At 40.3% G+C, this 19,606-nt stretch overlaps 1 protein-coding gene across 2 annotated transcripts in view; it reads left to right on the forward strand.

The window, feature by feature from the left end:
• Positions 1-19,606, forward strand: part of LOC124010775 (annexin A6-like) — a 48,824-nt gene that overhangs the window by 16,899 nt on the left and 12,319 nt on the right. For both annotated transcript variants that reach the window (XM_046323431.1, XM_046323432.1), the window contains exons 13-17: positions 7,341-7,399; positions 13,262-13,340; positions 14,379-14,460; positions 14,621-14,715; positions 17,318-17,431. In XM_046323431.1, the coding sequence (XP_046179387.1) occupies positions 7,341-7,399; positions 13,262-13,340; positions 14,379-14,460; positions 14,621-14,715; positions 17,318-17,431 (429 nt within the window). The remainder of the gene's footprint in view (positions 1-7,340; positions 7,400-13,261; positions 13,341-14,378; positions 14,461-14,620; positions 14,716-17,317; positions 17,432-19,606) is intronic.

Consider the following 19,606-nt stretch of genomic DNA (forward strand, 5'->3'; position numbering starts at 1 on the left):
TAACTAGTGATATGTCTATCTAATTAGCTAACTAGCTATATGTCTATCCGTCTATCTAACTAGTGATATGTCTATCTAACTAGCCACCTGTCTAACTAGCCATCTGTGTATCTAACTAGCTATCTGTTTGTCCAACTAGTTATCTGTCTATCTGTACATCTCCATGTCTATCTAACTTGCTCTCTATATAGCTGTATATATCCCTGTCTACCTAGCTATATGTCTATCCGTCTATCTAACTAGCTATGTCTATCTAACTAACTATTTGTATATCTCCCTGTCTAACTAGCTATATGTCTATCCGTCTATCTAACTAGTTATATGTCTATCTAACTAGTGATATGTCTATCCGTCTATCTAACTAGCTATATGTCTATCTAACTAGTGATATGTCTATCTAACTAGCTAACTAGCTATATGTCTATCTAACTAGTGATATGTCTATCTAACTAGCTAACTAGCTATATGTCTATCCGTCTATCTAACTAGCTATATGTCTATCTAACTAGTGATATGTCTATCTAACTAGCTAACTAGCTATATGTCTATCCGTCTATCTAACTAGCTATATGTCTATCTAACTAGTGATATGTCTATCTAACTAGCTAACTAGCTATATGTCTATCCGTCTATCTAACTAGCTATATGTCTATCCGTCTATCTAACTAGCTATATGTCTATCTAACTAGTGATATGTCTATCTAACTAGCTAACTAGCTATATGTCTATCTGTCTATCTAACTAGCTATATGTCTATCTAACTAGTGATATGTCTATCTAACTAGCTAACTAGCTATATGTCTATCCATCTATCTAACTAGCTCTCTGTTTATCTAACTAGCTATCTGTCTATCTACCTATCTATATGTCTATCAGTATATCTAACTATCTATATGTCTATCAGTATATCTAACTATCTATATGTCTATCTACCTATCTATATGTCTATCAGTATATCTAACTATCTATATGTCTATCAGTATATCTAGCTATCTATATGTCTATCTAACTAGCTATCTGTCTATCTAACTAGCTATCTGTATATCTAACTAGCTATCAGTATATCTAACTATCTATATGTCTATCAGTATATCTAACTATCTATCCGTCTATCTAACTATCTATATGTCTATCAGTATATCTAACTATCTATCTGTCTATCTAACTATCTATATGTCTATCAGTATATCTAACTATCTATATGTCTATCCGTCTATCTAACTATCTATATGTCTATCAGTATATCTAACTATCTATATGTCTATCAGTATATCTAACTATCTATATGTCTATCAGTATATCTAACTATCTATCTGTCTATCTAACTATCTATATGTCTATCAGTATATCTAACTATCTATATGTCTATCAGTATATCTAACTATCTATATGTCTATCAGTATATCTAACTATCTATATGTCTATCAGTATATCTAACTATCTATATGTCTATCAGTATATCTAACTATCTATATGTCTATCTAACTATCTATATGTCTGTCAGTATATCTAACTATCTATAAGTCTATCAGTATATCTAACTATCTATATGTCTATCTAACTAGCTATCTGTATATCTAACGAGCTATCTAACTAGCTATCCGTCTATCTAACTAGCTATATGTCTGTCTAACTAGTGATATGTCTATCTAACTAGCTAACTAGCTATATGTCTATCCGTCTATCTAACTAGCTATATGTCTATCCGTCTATCTAACTAGCCACCTGTCTAACTAGCCATCTGTGTATCTAACTAGCTATCTGTTTGTCCAACTAGTTATCTGTCTATCTGTACATCTCCATGTCTATCTAACTTGCTCTCTATATAGCTGTATATATCCCTGTCTACCTAGCTATATGTCTATCCGTCTATCTAACTAGCTATATGTCTATCTAACTAACTATTTGTATATCTCCCTGTCTATCCAACTAATATAATAATAATAATAATAATATATGCCATTTAGCAGACGCTTTATCCAAAGCGACTTACAGTCATGTGTGCAAACATTCTACGTATGGGTGGTCCCGGGGATCGAACCCACTTCCCTGGCGTTACAAGCGCCATGCTCTACCAACTGAGCTACAGAAGGACCAACTAGCTATCTGTCTGTCTAACTAGCCATCTGTCTATCTAACTAGCCACCTGTCTAACTAGCCATCTGTCTATCTAACTAGCCACCTGTCTAACTAGCCATCTGTCTATCTAACTAACTATTTGTATATCTCTGTGTCTACCTAACTATATGTCTATCAGTCTATCTAACTAGCTATCTGTATATCTAACTAGCTATCTGTATATCTAACTATCTATATGTCTATCTAACTATCTATATGTCTATCAGTATATCTAACTAGCTATCTGTCTATCTAACTATCTATATGTCTATCTAACTATCTATATGTCTATCAGTATATCTAACTAGCTATCTGTCTATCTAACTATCTATATGTCTATCAGTATATCTAACTATCTATATGTCTATCTAACTAGCTATCTGTATATCTAACGAGCTATCTAACTAGCTATCCGTCTATCTAACTAGCTATATGTCTATCCGTCTATCTAACTAGTGATATGTCTATCTAACTAGCTAACTAGCTATATGTCTATCCGTCTATCTAACTAGTGATATGTCTATCTAATTAGCTAACTAGCTATATGTATATCCGTCTATCTAACTAGTGATATGTCTATCTAACTAGTGATATGTCTATCTAATTAGCTAACTAGCTATATGTCTAGCTAACTAGTGATATGTCTATCTAACTAGTGATATGTCTATCTAACTAGCTAACTAGCTATATGTCTATCTGTCTATCTAACTAGTGATATGTCTATCTAATTAGCTAACTAGCTATATGTCTATCCGTCTATCTAACTAGTGATATGTCTATCTAACTAGCCACCTGTCTAACTAGCCATCTGTGTATCTAACTAGCTATCTGTTTGTCCAACTAGTTATCTGTCTATCTGTACATCTCCATGTCTATCTAACTTGCTCTCTATATAGCTGTATATATCCCTGTCTACCTAGCTATATGTCTATCCGTCTATCTAACTAGCTATGTCTATCTAACTAACTATTTGTATATCTCCCTGTCTAACTAGCTATATGTCTATCCGTCTATCTAACTAGTTATATGTCTATCTAACTAGTGATATGTCTATCCGTCTATCTAACTAGCTATATGTCTATCTAACTAGTGATATGTCTATCTAACTAGCTAACTAGCTATATGTCTATCTAACTAGTGATATGTCTATCTAACTAGCTAACTAGCTATATGTCTATCCGTCTATCTAACTAGCTATATGTCTATCTAACTAGTGATATGTCTATCTAACTAGCTAACTAGCTATATGTCTATCCGTCTATCTAACTAGCTATATGTCTATCTAACTAGTGATATGTCTATCTAACTAGCTAACTAGCTATATGTCTATCCGTCTATCTAACTAGCTATATGTCTATCCGTCTATCTAACTAGCTATATGTCTATCTAACTAGTGATATGTCTATCTAACTAGCTAACTAGCTATATGTCTATCTGTCTATCTAACTAGCTATATGTCTATCTAACTAGTGATATGTCTATCTAACTAGCTAACTAGCTATATGTCTATCCATCTATCTAACTAGCTCTCTGTTTATCTAACTAGCTATCTGTCTATCTACCTATCTATATGTCTATCAGTATATCTAACTATCTATATGTCTATCAGTATATCTAACTATCTATATGTCTATCTACCTATCTATATGTCTATCAGTATATCTAACTATCTATATGTCTATCAGTATATCTAGCTATCTATATGTCTATCTAACTAGCTATCTGTCTATCTAACTAGCTATCTGTATATCTAACTAGCTATCAGTATATCTAACTATCTATATGTCTATCAGTATATCTAACTATCTATCCGTCTATCTAACTATCTATATGTCTATCAGTATATCTAACTATCTATCTGTCTATCTAACTATCTATATGTCTATCAGTATATCTAACTATCTATATGTCTATCCGTCTATCTAACTATCTATATGTCTATCAGTATATCTAACTATCTATATGTCTATCAGTATATCTAACTATCTATATGTCTATCAGTATATCTAACTATCTATCTGTCTATCTAACTATCTATATGTCTATCAGTATATCTAACTATCTATATGTCTATCAGTATATCTAACTATCTATATGTCTATCAGTATATCTAACTATCTATATGTCTATCAGTATATCTAACTATCTATATGTCTATCAGTATATCTAACTATCTATATGTCTATCTAACTATCTATATGTCTGTCAGTATATCTAACTATCTATAAGTCTATCAGTATATCTAACTATCTATATGTCTATCTAACTAGCTATCTGTATATCTAACGAGCTATCTAACTAGCTATCCGTCTATCTAACTAGCTATATGTCTATCTAACTAGTGATATGTCTATCTAACTAGCTAACTAGCTATATGTCTATCCGTCTATCTAACTAGCTATATGTCTATCCGTCTATCTAACTAGCCACCTGTCTAACTAGCCATCTGTGTATCTAACTAGCTATCTGTTTGTCCAACTAGTTATCTGTCTATCTGTACATCTCCATGTCTATCTAACTTGCTCTCTATATAGCTGTATATATCCCTGTCTACCTAGCTATATGTCTATCCGTCTATCTAACTAGCTATATGTCTATCTAACTAACTATTTGTATATCTCCCTGTCTATCCAACTAATATAATAATAATAATAATAATATATGCCATTTAGCAGACGCTTTTATCCAAAGCGACTTACAGTCATGTGTGCAAACATTCTACGTATGGGTGGTCCCGGGATCGAACCCACTTCCCTGGCGTTACAAGCGCCATGCTCTACCAACTGAGCTACAGAAGGACCAACTAGCTATCTGTCTGTCTAACTAGCCATCTGTCTATCTAACTAGCCACCTGTCTAACTAGCCATCTGTCTATCTAACTAGCCACCTGTCTAACTAGCCATCTGTCTATCTAACTAACTATTTGTATATCTCTGTGTCTACCTAACTATATGTCTATCAGTCTATCTAACTAGCTATATGTCTATCTAACTAGTGATATGTCTATCCGTCTATCTAACTAGCTATATGTCTATCTAACTAGTGATATGTCTATCTAACTAGTGATATGTCTATCTAACTAGCTAACTAGCTATATGTCTATCCGTCTATCTAACTAGTGATATGTCTATCTAACTAGCTATATGTCTATCCGTCTATCTAACTAGTGATATGTCTATCTAACTAGCTAACTAGCTATATGTCTATCCGTCTATCTAACTAGTGATATGTCTATCTAACTAGCTAACTAGCTATATGTATATCCGTCTATCTAACTAGTGATATGTCTATCTAACTAGCTATATGTCTATCTAACTAGTGATATGTCTATCTAACTAGCTAACTAGCTATATGTCTATCCATCTATCTAACTAGCTATATGTCTATCCGTCTATCTAACTAGCTATGTCTATCTAACTAGCCACCTGTCTAACTAGCCACCTGTGTATCTAACTAGCTATCTGTTTGTCCAACTAGTTATCTGTCTATCTGTACATCTCCATGTCTATCTAACCTGCTCTCTATATAGCTGTATATATCCCTGTCTACCTAGCTATATGTCTATCCGTCTATCTAACTAGCTATATGTCTATCTAACTAACTATTTGTATATCTCCCTGTCTATCCAACTAATATAATAATAATAATAATAATATATGCCATTTAGCAGACGCTTTTATCCAAAGCGACTTACAGTCATGTGTGCAAACATTCTACGTATGGGTGGTCCCGGGGATCGAACCCACTTCCCTGGCGTTACAAGCGCCATGCTCTACCAACTGAGCTACAGAAGGACCAACTAGCTATCTGTCTGTCTAACTAGCCATCTGTCTATCTAACTAGCCACCTGTCTAACTAGCCATCTGTCTATCTAACTAGCCACCTGTCTAACTAGCCATCTGTCTATCTAACTAACTATTTGTATATCTCTGTGTCTACCTAACTATATGTCTATCAGTCTATCTAACTAGCTATATGTCTATCTAACTAGTGATATGTCTATCCGTCTATCTAACTAGCTATATGTCTATCTAACTAGTGATATGTCTATCTAACTAGTGATATGTCTATCTAACTAGCTAACTAGCTATATGTCTATCCGTCTATCTAACTAGTGATATGTCTATCTAACTAGCTATATGTCTATCCGTCTATCTAACTAGTGATATGTCTATCTAACTAGCTAACTAGCTATATGTCTATCCGTCTATCTAACTAGTGATATGTCTATCTAACTAGCTAACTAGCTATATGTATATCCGTCTATCTAACTAGTGATATGTCTATCTAACTAGCTATATGTCTATCTAACTAGTGATATGTCTATCTAACTAGCTAACTAGCTATATGTCTATCCATCTATCTAACTAGCTATATGTCTATCCGTCTATCTAACTAGCTATGTCTATCTAACTAGCCACCTGTCTAACTAGCCACCTGTGTATCTAACTAGCTATCTGTTTGTCCAACTAGTTATCTGTCTATCTGTACATCTCCATGTCTATCTAACCTGCTCTCTATATAGCTGTATATATCCCTGTCTACCTAGCTATATGTCTATCCGTCTATCTAACTAGCTATATGTCTATCTAACTAACTATTTGTATATCTCCCTGTCTATCCAACTAGCTATCTGTCTGTCTAACTAGCCATCTGTCTATCTAACTAGCCACCTGTCTAACTAGCCATCTGTCTATCTAACTAGCCACCTGTCTAACTAGCCATCTGTGTATCTAACTAGCTATCTGTTTGTCCAACTAGTTATCTGTCTATCTGTACATCTCCATGTCTATCTAACTTGCTCTCTATATAGCTGTATATATCCCTGTCTAACTAGCTAGCTCTATGTCTATCTAACTAACTATCTGTATATGTCCCTTTATATCCACCTAGCTATGTGTCTATCTAACTAAATATCTGTATATTTCCCTGTCTGTCTAACTAGTTATCTGTCTATCTAACTAGCTGTCTGTCTGTCTAACTAGCTATCTGTCTGTCTAACTAGTTATCTGTATATCTCCCTATCTATCTAGCTATCTGTCTAACTAGCTATCTGTTTGTCTAACTAGTTATCTGTATATCTCCCTATCTATCTAGGTGTCTGTCTATCTAACTAGCTGTCTGTCTATATTTTCCTGTCTAACTAACTATCTGTATATCTCCCTGACTGTATATATTTTAACATGGTGTCTTAATGTTCCGTCTGGTCTTCTACCCATCAGGAAGACACATCAGGAGATTACAAGAGGACTCTGCTCGCCCTGTGTGGAGGAGACGATGAGTAAGTCAGTTACTGCTGGTTGGCGGAGCTCATCATTACTGGGTATTTTTAGTAGTTCATTTTCACCGCTTGGGGGTGACGTTGCACCATCTCAGTTTATCCACAGTTGGCAGATTCGACAATGCCTTTTTCTGAGAAAACATGAAGCCAAGGAGCTGAAACCCAAAGCTTCCCTAAAAAGTGAGAGAATTTAGAATGAAATGTGGTCATAGTTCAGGAATGAGTCAGAGGAGAAATACTGTTCATATATAACTCTCAACAGGCAAGCCTGAAGGGTCAGAACAGAGTCTGCTTATAGTGTAAAGGGTGGGGGAGTGCAAAGCTGACAAGGAATTATGGTCATGATATCGATGTTGTGGTCATACTAAGATGGTCATACTGTGGATAATTTTGCTATTTGATTTTTAATTGTGTGACCCCTTTACGTATCAACATTTAAAAAAAGAGGTATTAACAATTTTGGCCTTTACTACTAAAGCCGATAGAAACGCATTGAATAACACATTCATAAATGTCAAAAAGGACAGTCAGAAAATAAATCATAAAAACAAGGTTCTGAAGTGTCTATGCTGTACCAGGAGATACAGAGCATTCAGAAAGTATTCAGACCCCATCTCTCTTTCAAAACGTTGTTACATTACAGCCTTATTCTAAAATGGATTCAATTATTTTTTTCCTCATCAATCTACACATAATACCCCATAATGACATCACAATACCCCATAATGACACCACAATACCCCATAATGACATCAAAATACCCCATAATGACAAAGTGAAAACAGGTTTTTAGAAAAACCTTATTTAAATAAGTATTCAGACCCTTTGCTATGACACTCCAAATGGAGCTCATGTGCCTCCTGTTTCCATTGATCATCCTGTTTCCATTGATTATCCTGTTTCCATTGATCATCCTGTTTCTACAACTTGAGTCCACCTGTGGTAAATTCAATTGATTGGACATGATTTGGAAAGGCACACACCTGTCTATATAAGGTCCCACAGTTGACAGTGCATGTCATAGCTAAAACCAAGCCATGAGGTTGAAGGAATTCTCCGTAGAGCTCCGAGACAGGATTGTGTCGAGGCACAGATCTGGGGAAGGATACCAAAACATTTCTGCAGCGTTGAAGGTCTCAAAGAACACAGTGGACTGCATCATTCTTAAATGGAAGAAGTTTGGAACCACCAAGACTCTTCCTGGAGCTGCCCGGCCAAACTGAGCAATCGGGGGAGAAGGGCGTTGGAAGTGACCAAGAACCCGATTTGTGGGGGTCGTAGAGCAAAACGGAAAACACCTTCGTGAGAGGCTCATCTTTCCATATAGTTGTCATAATAGATTGTAGTTCACACCTTCTGGACGCGACAAGACCAATTTTCGGGACGTCTCATGTTCCGACAAACACCGCTGTAGCTCTGCCACCTCCCACCGCAGATGCAAAAGTGCAATATAGGCGGACGTGGTGGATTGAGACGCATCCAATAACATCTCTAGTTTAAACTGAAGGTTTTTGATGGGGATTCATTGGTTATTTAACTTAGATTGACATATCCGTGTGATAATCAACTCTAAGGGGTTAAAACAGCCTTAAACCCCATTGGTTATTTAACTTAGATTGACATACCCGTGTGATAATCAACTCTAAGGGGTTAAAACAGCCTTAAACCCCATTGGTTATTTAACTTAGATTGACATACCCGTGTGATAATCAACTGTAAGGGGTTAAAACAGCCATAAACCCCATTGGTTATTTAACTTAGATTGACATACCCGTGTGATAATCAACTCTAAGGGGTTAAAACAGCCTTAAACCCCATTGGTTATTTAACTTAGATTGACATACCCGTGTGATAATCAACTCTAAGGGGTTAAAACAGCCATAGGGGTTAAAACAGCCATAAACCCCATTGGTTATTTAACTTAGATTGACATACCCGTGTGATAATCAACTCTAAGGGGTTAAAACAGCCTTAAACCCCATTGGTTATTTAACTTAGATTGACATACCCGTGTGATAATCAACTGTAAGGGGTTAAAACAGCCTTAAACCCCATTGGTTATTTAACTTAGATTGACATACCCGTGTGATAATCAACTCTAAGGGGTTAAAACAGCCTTAAACCCCATTGGTTATTTAACTTAGATTGACATACCCGTGTGATAATCAACTCTAAGGGGTTAAAACAGCCTTAAACCCCATTGGTTATTTAACTTAGATTGACATACCCGTGTGATAATCAACTCTAAGGGGTTAAAACAGCCTTAAACCCCATTGGTTATTTAACTTAGATTGACATACCCGTGTGATAATCAACTCTAAGGGGTTAAAACCCCATTGGTTAAACATACCCATTGGTTATTTAAAAGATTGGTTATTTAACAGATTGACATACCCGTGTGATAATCAACTCTAAGGGGTTAAAACAGCCTTAAACCCCATTGGTTATTTAACTTAGATTGACATACCCGTGTGATAATCAACTCTAAGGGGTTAAAACAGCCTTAAACCCCATTGGTTATTTAACTTAGATTGACATACCCGTGCGATAATCAACTCTAAGGGGTTAAAACAGCCTTAAACCCCATTGGTTATTTAACTTAGATTGACATAATCAACTCTAAGGGGTTAAAACAGCCTTAATCCCCATTGGTTATTTAACTAGATTGGGGTTAAAAAAACAGCCTTAAACCCCATTGGTTATTTAACTTAGATTGACATACCCGTGCGATAATCAACTCTAAGGGGTTAAAACAGCCTTAAACCCCATTGGTTATTTAACTTAGATTGACATACCCGTGCGATAATCAACTCTAAGGGGTTAAAACAGCCTTAAACCCCATTGGTTATTTAACTTAGATTGACATACCCGTGCGATAATCAACTCTAAGGGGTTAAAACAGCCTTAAACCCCATTGGTTATTTAACTTAGATTGACATACCCGTGCGATAATCAACTAAGGGGTTAAAACAGCCTTAAACCCCATTGGTTAAAACAGCCTTAAACTCTAAGGGGTTAAAACAGCCTTAAACATTGGTTATTTAACTTAGATTGACATACCCGTGCGATAATCAACTGTAAGGGGTTAAAACAGCCATAAACCCCATTGGTTATTTAACTTAGATTGACATACCCGTGCGATAATCAACTCTAAGGGGTTAAAACAGCCTTAAACCCCATTGGTTATTTAACTTAGATTGACATACCCGTGCGATAATCAACTCTAAGGGGTTAAAACAGCCTTAAACCCCATTGGTTATTTAACTTAGATTGACATACCCGTGCGATAATCAACTCTAAGGGGTTAAAACAGCCATAAACCCCATTGGTTATTTAACTTAGATTGACATACCCGTGTGATAATCAACTCTAAGGGGTTAAAACAGCCTTAAACCCCATTGGTTATTTAACTTAGATTGACATACCCGTGTGATAATCAACTCTAAGGGGTTAAAACAGCCTTAAACCCCATTGGTTATTTAACTTAGATTGACATACCCGTGTGATAATCAACTCTAAGGGGTTAAAACAGCCATAAACCCCATTGGTTATTTAACTTAGATTGACATACCCGTGTGATAATCAACTCTAAGGGGTTAAAACAGCCTTAAACCCCATTGGTTATTTAACTTAGATTGACATACCCGTGCGATAATCAACTCTAAGGGGTTAAAACAGCCTTAAACCCCATTGGTTATTTAACTTAGATTGACATACCCGTGCGATAATCAACTCTAAGGGGTTAAAACAGCCATAAACCCCATTGGTTATTTAACTTAGATTGACATACCCGTGTGATAATCAACTCTAAGGGGTTAAAACAGCCTTAAACCCCATTGGTTATTTAACTTAGATTGACATACCCGTGCGATAATCAACTCTAAGGGGTTAAAACAGCCATAAACCCCATTGGTTATTTAACTTAGATTGACATACCCGTGTGATAATCAACTCTAAGGGGTTAAAACAGCCTTAAACCCCATTGGTTATTTAACTTAGATTGACATACCCGTGCGATAATCAACTCTAAGGGGTTAAAACAGCCATAAACCCCATTGGTTATTTAACTTAGATTGACATACCCGTGTGATAATCAACTCTAAGGGGTTAAAACAGCCTTAAACCCCATTGGTTATTTAACTTAGATTGACATACCCGTGTGATAATCAACTCTAAGGGGTTCAAACAGCCTTAAACCCCATTGGTTATTTAACTTAGATTGACATACCCGTGCGATAATCAACTCTAAGGGGTTAAAACAGCCATAAACCCCATTGGTTATTTAACTTAGATTGACATACCCGTGTGATAATCAACTCTAAGGGGTTAAAACAGCCTTAAACCCCATTGGTTATTTAACTTAGATTGACATACCTGTGCGATAATCAACTCTAAGGGGTTAAAACAGCCTTAAACCCCATTGGTTATTTAACTTAGATTGACATACCCGTGCGATAATCAACTCTAAGGGGTTAAAACAGCCATAAACCCCATTGGTTATTTAACTTAGATTGACATACCCGTGTGATAATCAACTCTAAGGGGTTAAAACAGCCTTAAACCCCATTGGTTATTTAACTTAGATTGACATACCCGTGCGATAATCAACTCTAAGGGGTTAAAACAGCCTTAAACCCCATTGGTTATTTAACTTAGATTGACATACCCGTGCGATAATCAACTGTAAGGGGTTAAAACAGCCATAAACCCCATTGGTTATTTAACTTAGATTGACATACCCGTGCGATAATCAACTGTAAGGGGTTAAAACAGCCATAAACCCCATTGGTTATTTAACTTAGATTGACATACCCGTGCGATAATCAACTGTAAGGGGTTAAAACAGCCATAAACCCCATTGCGACAGGGGAAATGGAAGCTTGTTGTGTGCAACAGGGAGTGGCAATGCAAGCTTCACACGTATTTGTCTTCTTGCTAAAATAGTTCTATTCGGGTAACGATGACGTGGACATGGATTTTAAGGCAGCCCCTTGCACCTCTCCGAATCAGAGGAAAATGAGGAAGACACATTTAGTTTGAATGCATTCACTTGTGCAACTGAATACGGTATTCCCCATTTCCTTCCTATTTATGGGTAACAGGGTTGATGTGTTATGTTTGACCCACTCAGTTTGTCACCACAAAACACCAGGAAATGTCCAGAAAGAGGTAGAACACAGCTCACATTCTTTTACACTATGCATTGATTATTCAATGTTTTCTTTAGAAAATACAATTCTAAAGCAATAGTTAAATAAAACTAGAGTTCAGTTCACGTGACAGGGTTGACCTTAAAATGAGGGACATATATATATATATATATATATATATACAGTGGGGAGAACAAGTATTTGATACACTGCCGATTTTGCAGGTTTTCCTACTTACAAAGCATGTAGAGGTCTGTATTTATTTTTAATCATAGGTACACTTCAACTGTGAGAGACGGAATCTAAGACAAAAATCCAGAAAATCACATTGTATGATTTTTAAGTAATTCATTTGCATTTTATTGCATGACATAAGTATTTGATACATCAGAAAAGCAGAACTTAATGTTTGGTACAGAAACCTTTGTTTGCAATTACAGAGATCATACGTTTCCTGTAGTTCTTGACCAGGTTTGCACACACTTATGTGATGTAATAAAATGCTAATTAAATGCAAATTGCAGACCTCTACATGCTTTGTAAGTAGAGTTGAGTTGACTCATGATTAGATTTGATTAGATACATTTGATCATTAACGTGTTTTGCATCTTCAGGATGCCCAGCCCAGATTGGCTTAAAAGCCACTGTCTGTTTTTCTGATTCAGTCTGTTCATTACTCCTTGACTCATTAGTCTATAATTGGTCATTGCAGCCTTGCAGGAGAGTTCTTCCCAGAGGCTGCTCAGCTAGCCTACAAGATGTGGGAAACAAGCGCCATGACAAAAGTCCAGGTTTGGCCCTCTGCTCACACATCCCAAATGGCCCTATTTAGTGAACTAGTGGACTCTGGTCAAAAGTAGTGCACTGTATAGGGTCACATTTGGGACACAACCGTTGTGCCATTTTGGCCCTCAAAAATAGTACACTGTGTAGGGTGTCATTTCAGCGTTACACATAGTATAGATTGCATGTTTGTTCTGGCTCTGCCAATGCGTCTCAATACCTTTACAACCATCTCCTCCCTTGCTGTGGCCCCTCACCCCGTGGTGATAACTCAACCATCTCCTCCCTTGCTGTGGCCCCTCACCCCGTGGTGATAACTCTATCATCTCTTCCCTTGCTGTTGATAACTCTACCATCTCCTCCCTTGCTGTGGCCCCTCACCCGGTGGTGATAACTCTCCCATCTCTTCCCGTGTGGCCCCTCACCCCGTGGTGATAACTCAGCCATCTCTTCCCTTGCTGTGGCCCCTCACCCCGTGGTGATAACTCAGCCATCTCTTCCCTTGCTGTGGCCCCTCACCCCGTGGTGATAACTCTACCATCTCCTAACTTGCTGTGGCCCCTCACCCCGTGGTGATAACTCCACCATCTCCTCCCTTGCTGTGGCCCCTCACCCCGTGGTGATAACTCTACCATCTCCTCCCTTGCTGTGGCCGCTCACCCCATGGTGATAACTCAACCATCTCCTCCCTTGCTGTGGCCCCTCACCCCGTGGTGACCTGTGCATGCTTGCTGCTCTGACCCTGCTCTGACCCTACTCTGACCCTGCTCTGACCCTTTGAAGTGTTGACATTTCAGGAGGAGGATTATGCAATAACGGCTTTGCCTTTACTATACGTGTGTGTGTGTGTGTGTGTGTGTGTGTGTGTGTGTGTGTGTGTGTGTGTGTGTGTGTGTGTGTGTGTGTGTGTGTGTGTGTGTGTGTGTGTGTGTGTGTGTGTGTGTGTGTGTGTGTGTGTGTGTGTGTGTGTGTGTGTGTGTGTGTGTGTGTGTTTACTATATCTGATTTGTCCCCTTCCCCCTCTCTCATCATCCTCTCTTCTTCAGCTCAGACCGACCATCCGTCCTGCCAGTGATTTCGACCCGGCTGATGATGCTCAGAACCTGAGGAAAGCCATGAAAGGCTTTGGTACATTGCCTCCCATGGAAAACACATCACCTTCACTCTAACCGTGTTAATAACGTTGTTCTAACTGGTTCATACATCATGTGATATTGTATGAAACATATTGTGTGGAAGTGTTTGATAAAACAGGTATTTATAACCATTGTTCCCGCCGTGTCTTCAGGCACAGATGAAGACGTCATCATTGACATTGTGGCTAACAGGAGCAACGAGCAGAGACAGGAGATCAGACAGGCCTTTAAGTCCATCCTCGGCAGGGTAAGACAGACATCCCCAACACTCACATGGTAGCGCTTTACATTGTACTGTGACACCCACCACATCCAAAACTCTGTTTGCTGCAATGTGATGACATCATTCCAGTGAGTGGGTGATGCACAGCAGCCATTTTGTGCCAGTAGTTCCACAAATGGGATACAGATGTACACAGGATCAGATGATCATTTTTTAATTTATTTTACCTTTATTTAACTAGGCAAGTCAGTTAAGAAAAAAATCTTATTTTCAATGATGGCCTAGGAACAGTGGGTTAACTGCCTGTTCAGGGGCAGAATGACAAATTTGTACCTTTTCAGCTCGGGGATTTGAACTTGCAACACTTTCGGCTGCTAGTCCAACGCTCTAACCACTAGGCAACCCTACCACCTCTACACTCTAACCACTAGGCTACCCTACCACCTATACGCTCTAACCACTAGGCTACCCTGCCACCTCTACACTCTAACCACTAGGCTACCCTGCCACCTCTACGCTCTAACCACGAGGCTACCCTGCCACCTCTACGCTCTAACCACTAGGCTACCCTGCCACCTCTACGCTCTAACCACTAGGCTACCCTGCCACCTCTACGCTCTAACCACTAGGCTACCCTGCCACCTCTACACTCTAACCACTAGGCTACCCTGCCGCCCCTACACTCTAACCACTAGGCTACCCTGCCACCTCTACGCTCTAACCACTAGGCTACCCTGCCACCTCTACACTCTAACCACTAGGCTACCCTGCCGCCCCTACGCTCTAACCACTAGGCTACCCTGCCACCTCTACACTCTAACCACTAGGCTACCCTGCCACCTCTACGCTCTAACCACTAGGCTACCCTGCCACCTCTACGCTCTAACCACTAGGCTACCCTGCCACCTCTACACTCTAACCACTAGGCTACCCTGCCACCTCTACGCTCTAACCACTAGGCTACCCTGCGGACCCTACACTCTAACCACTAGGCTACCCTGCCACCTCTACGCTCTAACCACTAGGCTACCCTGCCACCTCTACACTCTAACCACTAGGCTACCCTGCCGCCCCTACGCTCTAACCACTAGGCTACCCTGCCACCTCTACACTCTAACCACTAGGCTACCCTGCCACCTCTACGCTCTAACCACTAGGCTACCCTGCCACCTCTACGCTCTAACCACTAGGCTACCCTGCCACCTCTACACTCTAACCACTAGGCTACCCTGCCACCTCTACACTCTAACCACTAGGCTACCCTGCCACCTCCACGCTCTAACCACTAGGCTACCCTGCCACCTCTACACTCTAACCACTAGGCTACCCTGCCGTCCCTACACTCTAACCACTAGGCTACCTGCCGCCTCTACACTCTAACCACTAGGCTACCTTGCCACCTCTACACTCTAACCACTAGGCTACCCTGCCACCTCTACACTCTAACCACTAGGCTACCCTGCCACCTCTACACTCTAACCACTAGGCTACCCTGCCACCTCTACACTCTAACCACTAGGCTACCATGCCACCTCTACACTCTAACCACTAGGCTACCCTGCCACCTCTACGCTCTAACCACTAGGCTACCCTGCCGCCCCTACGCTCTAACCACTAGGCTACCCTGCCGCCTCTACGCTCTAACCACTAGGCTACCCTGCCACCTCTACACTCTAACCACTAGGATACCCTGCCACCTCTACACTCTAACCACTAGGCTACCCTGCCGCCCCTACGCTCTAACCACTAGGCTACCCTGCCTCCTCTACGCTCTAACCACTAGGCTACCCTGCCTCCTCTACACTCTAACCACTAGGCTACCCTGCCACCTCTACACTCTAACCACTAGGCTACCCTGCCACCTCTACGCTCTAACCACTAGGCTACCCTGCCGCCCATACGCTCTAACCACTAGGCTACCCTGCCACCTCTACGCTCTAACCACTAGGCTACCCTGCCACCTCTACGCTCTAACCACTAGGCTACCCTGCCACCTCTACGCTCTAACCACTAGGCTACCCTGCCACCTCTATACTCTAACCACTAGGCTACCCTGCCACCTCTACACTCTAACCACTAGGCTACCCTGCCACCTCTACACTCTAACCACTAGGCTACCCTGCCACCTCTACACTCTAACCACTAGGCTGCCATCTCTACGCTCTAACCACTAGGCTACGCTGCCACCTCTATACTCTAACCACTAGGCTACCCTGCCACCTCTATACTCTAACCACTAGGCTACCCTGCCACCTCTACACTCTAACCACTAGGCTACCCTGCCTCCTCTATACTCTAACCACTAGGCTACCCTGCCACCTCTACACTCTAACCACTAGGCTACCCTGCCACCTCTACACTCTAACCACTAGGCTACCCTGCCACCTCTATACTCTAACCACTAGGCTACCCTGCCACCTCTACACTCTAACCACTAGGCTACCCTGCCACCTCTACACTCTAACCACTAGGCTACCCTGCCACCTCTACACTCTAACCACTAGGCTACCCTGCCACCTCTACACTCTAACCACTAGGCTACCCTGCCACCTCTACACTCTAACCACTAGGCTACCCTGCCGCCCCCGTCATCTGTTCTGGGTGTTAACTACGACCTCTCCTATAGGACCTGATGAAGGATCTGAAATCTGAGCTCTCTAAGAACCTGGAGAGGCTGATTATCGGCCTGATGCTGACGCCCGCTGAGTTTGATGCCAAGATGATGAGGAAAGCGATGGAGGTAGGAGGAGGGGGTGGTCAGTGTATCTACAGCGCATTCGTAAAGTATTCAGACACAATGACTTTTTCCACATTTTGTTATGTTACAGCCTTATTCTAAAATGTATGAAATTACTCAAATCTACACACAATACCCAATAATGAAAAAGGCAAAAACAGATTTTAAGAAATGTTTGCAAATTTATATTTTAAAAAACAACTGAAATATCATCACATTTACGTAAGTATTCAGACCCTTTACTCAGTACTTTGTTGAAGCAACTTTGGCAGTGATTACAGCCTCATGTCTTAATATAATAATATAATAATAATATATGCCATTTAGCAGACGCTTTTATCCAAAGCGACTTACAGTCATGTGTGCATACATTCTACGTATGGGTGGTCCCGGGGATCGAACCCACTACCCTGGCGTTACAAGCGCCATGCTCTACCAATTGAGCTACAGAAGGTCTTCTTGGGTATGACGCTACAAGCTTGGCACACCCATATTTGGTGAATTTCTCCCATTCTTCTCTGCAGATCCTCTCAAGCTCTGCCAGGTTGGATGGGGAGCGACACTGCAAAGCTATTTTCTGATCTCTCCAGAGATGTTCGATCGGGATGTAGTCCGGGCTCTGGTTCGCTACTCAAGGACATTCAGAGACCCAAAGAGACACCTGCGTGTCGTTGTCAGGTTGGAAGGTGAACCATCTCCCCAGTCTGAGGTCCTGAGCGCTCTGGAGCAGGTTTTCATCAAGAGTCTCTCTGTACTTTGCGTCGTTCATCTTTCCCTCGGTCAGGACTAGTCTCTCAGTCCCTGCCGATGAAAAACATCCCCACAGCATAATGCTGCCACCACCATGCTTCACCGTAGGGATGGTGCCAGGTTTCCTCCAGATGTGACACTTGGAATTCAGGCCAAATAATTCAATCTTGGTTTCATCAGACCAGAGAATCTTGTTTTTCATTGTCTGTCTTTAGATGCCATTTGCAAACTCCAAGCGGGCTGTCATGGGCCTTTTACTGAGGAGTGGCTTCCATCTAACCACTCTACCATAAAGGCCTGATTGGTGGAATGCTGCAGAGATGAATGTCCTTCTTGAAGGTTCTCCCATCTCCACAGAGGAACTCTGGAGCTCTGTCAGAGTGACCATCGGCTTCTTGGTCACCTCCCTGACCAAAGCCCTTCTCCCCTGATTGCTCAGTTTGGCCGGGCAGCTCTAGGAAGAGTCTTGGTGGTTCCAAACTTCTTCCATTTAAGAACGATGGAGGCCACTGTGTTCTTGGGCACCTTCAACGCTGCAGATATTTTTTGGTACCCTTCCCCAGATCTGTGCCTCAACACAACCCTGTCTCAGAGCTCTACGGACAATTCCTTCGAACTTATGGCTTTGTTTTTGCTCTGACAACTATTGGACCTTATATAGACAGGTGTGTGCCTTTCCAAATCATGTCCAATCAATTGAACCTACTACAGGTGGACTCCAATGAAGTTGTAGAAACATCTCAAGGATGATCAATGGATGCAGGATGCACCTGAGCTCAATTTCAAGTCTCATAGCAAAGGGTCTGAATACTTATGTAAATACGGTATTTCTGTTTTTGACAATAATTTCAAAGAATCAAATCAAGTTGTATTTGTCACATGCGCCGAATACAACAGGTTTAGACCTTACAGTGAAATGCTGAATACAACAGGTTTAGACCTTACAGTGAAATGCTGAATACAACAGGTTTAGACCTTACAGTGAAATGCTGAATACAACAGGTTTAGACCTTACAGTGAAATGCTGAATACAACAGGTTTAGAACTTACAGTGGAATGCTTACTTAACCAACAATGCAGTTTTAAGAAAATACCCCCCCAAAAAAAAAAAAAGAATTTGATAAGAATAACAAATAATTAAAGAGCAGCAGTAAATAACAATAGCAGGTTTTTGGGTTACCGGTACAGAGTCAATGTGTGGGGCCACCGGTTAGTTGAAGTAATATGTACATGTAGGTAGAGTTATTAAAGTGACTATGCATAGATAATAAACAGAGAGTAGCAGCAGTGTTCCAGAGCAGGGGTTTCAATGCAAATAGTCTGAGTAGCCATTTGACCCGATGTTCAGGAGTCTTATGGCTTGGGGGTAGAAGATATTTAGAAGCCTCTTGGACCTTGACTTGGTGCTCCGGTACCGCGCGGTAGCAG

Source organism: Oncorhynchus gorbuscha, linkage group LG23, assembly GCF_021184085.1.
Source record: "Oncorhynchus gorbuscha isolate QuinsamMale2020 ecotype Even-year linkage group LG23, OgorEven_v1.0, whole genome shotgun sequence".
In the NCBI taxonomy this organism is placed as follows: Eukaryota; Metazoa; Chordata; class Actinopteri; order Salmoniformes; family Salmonidae; genus Oncorhynchus; species Oncorhynchus gorbuscha.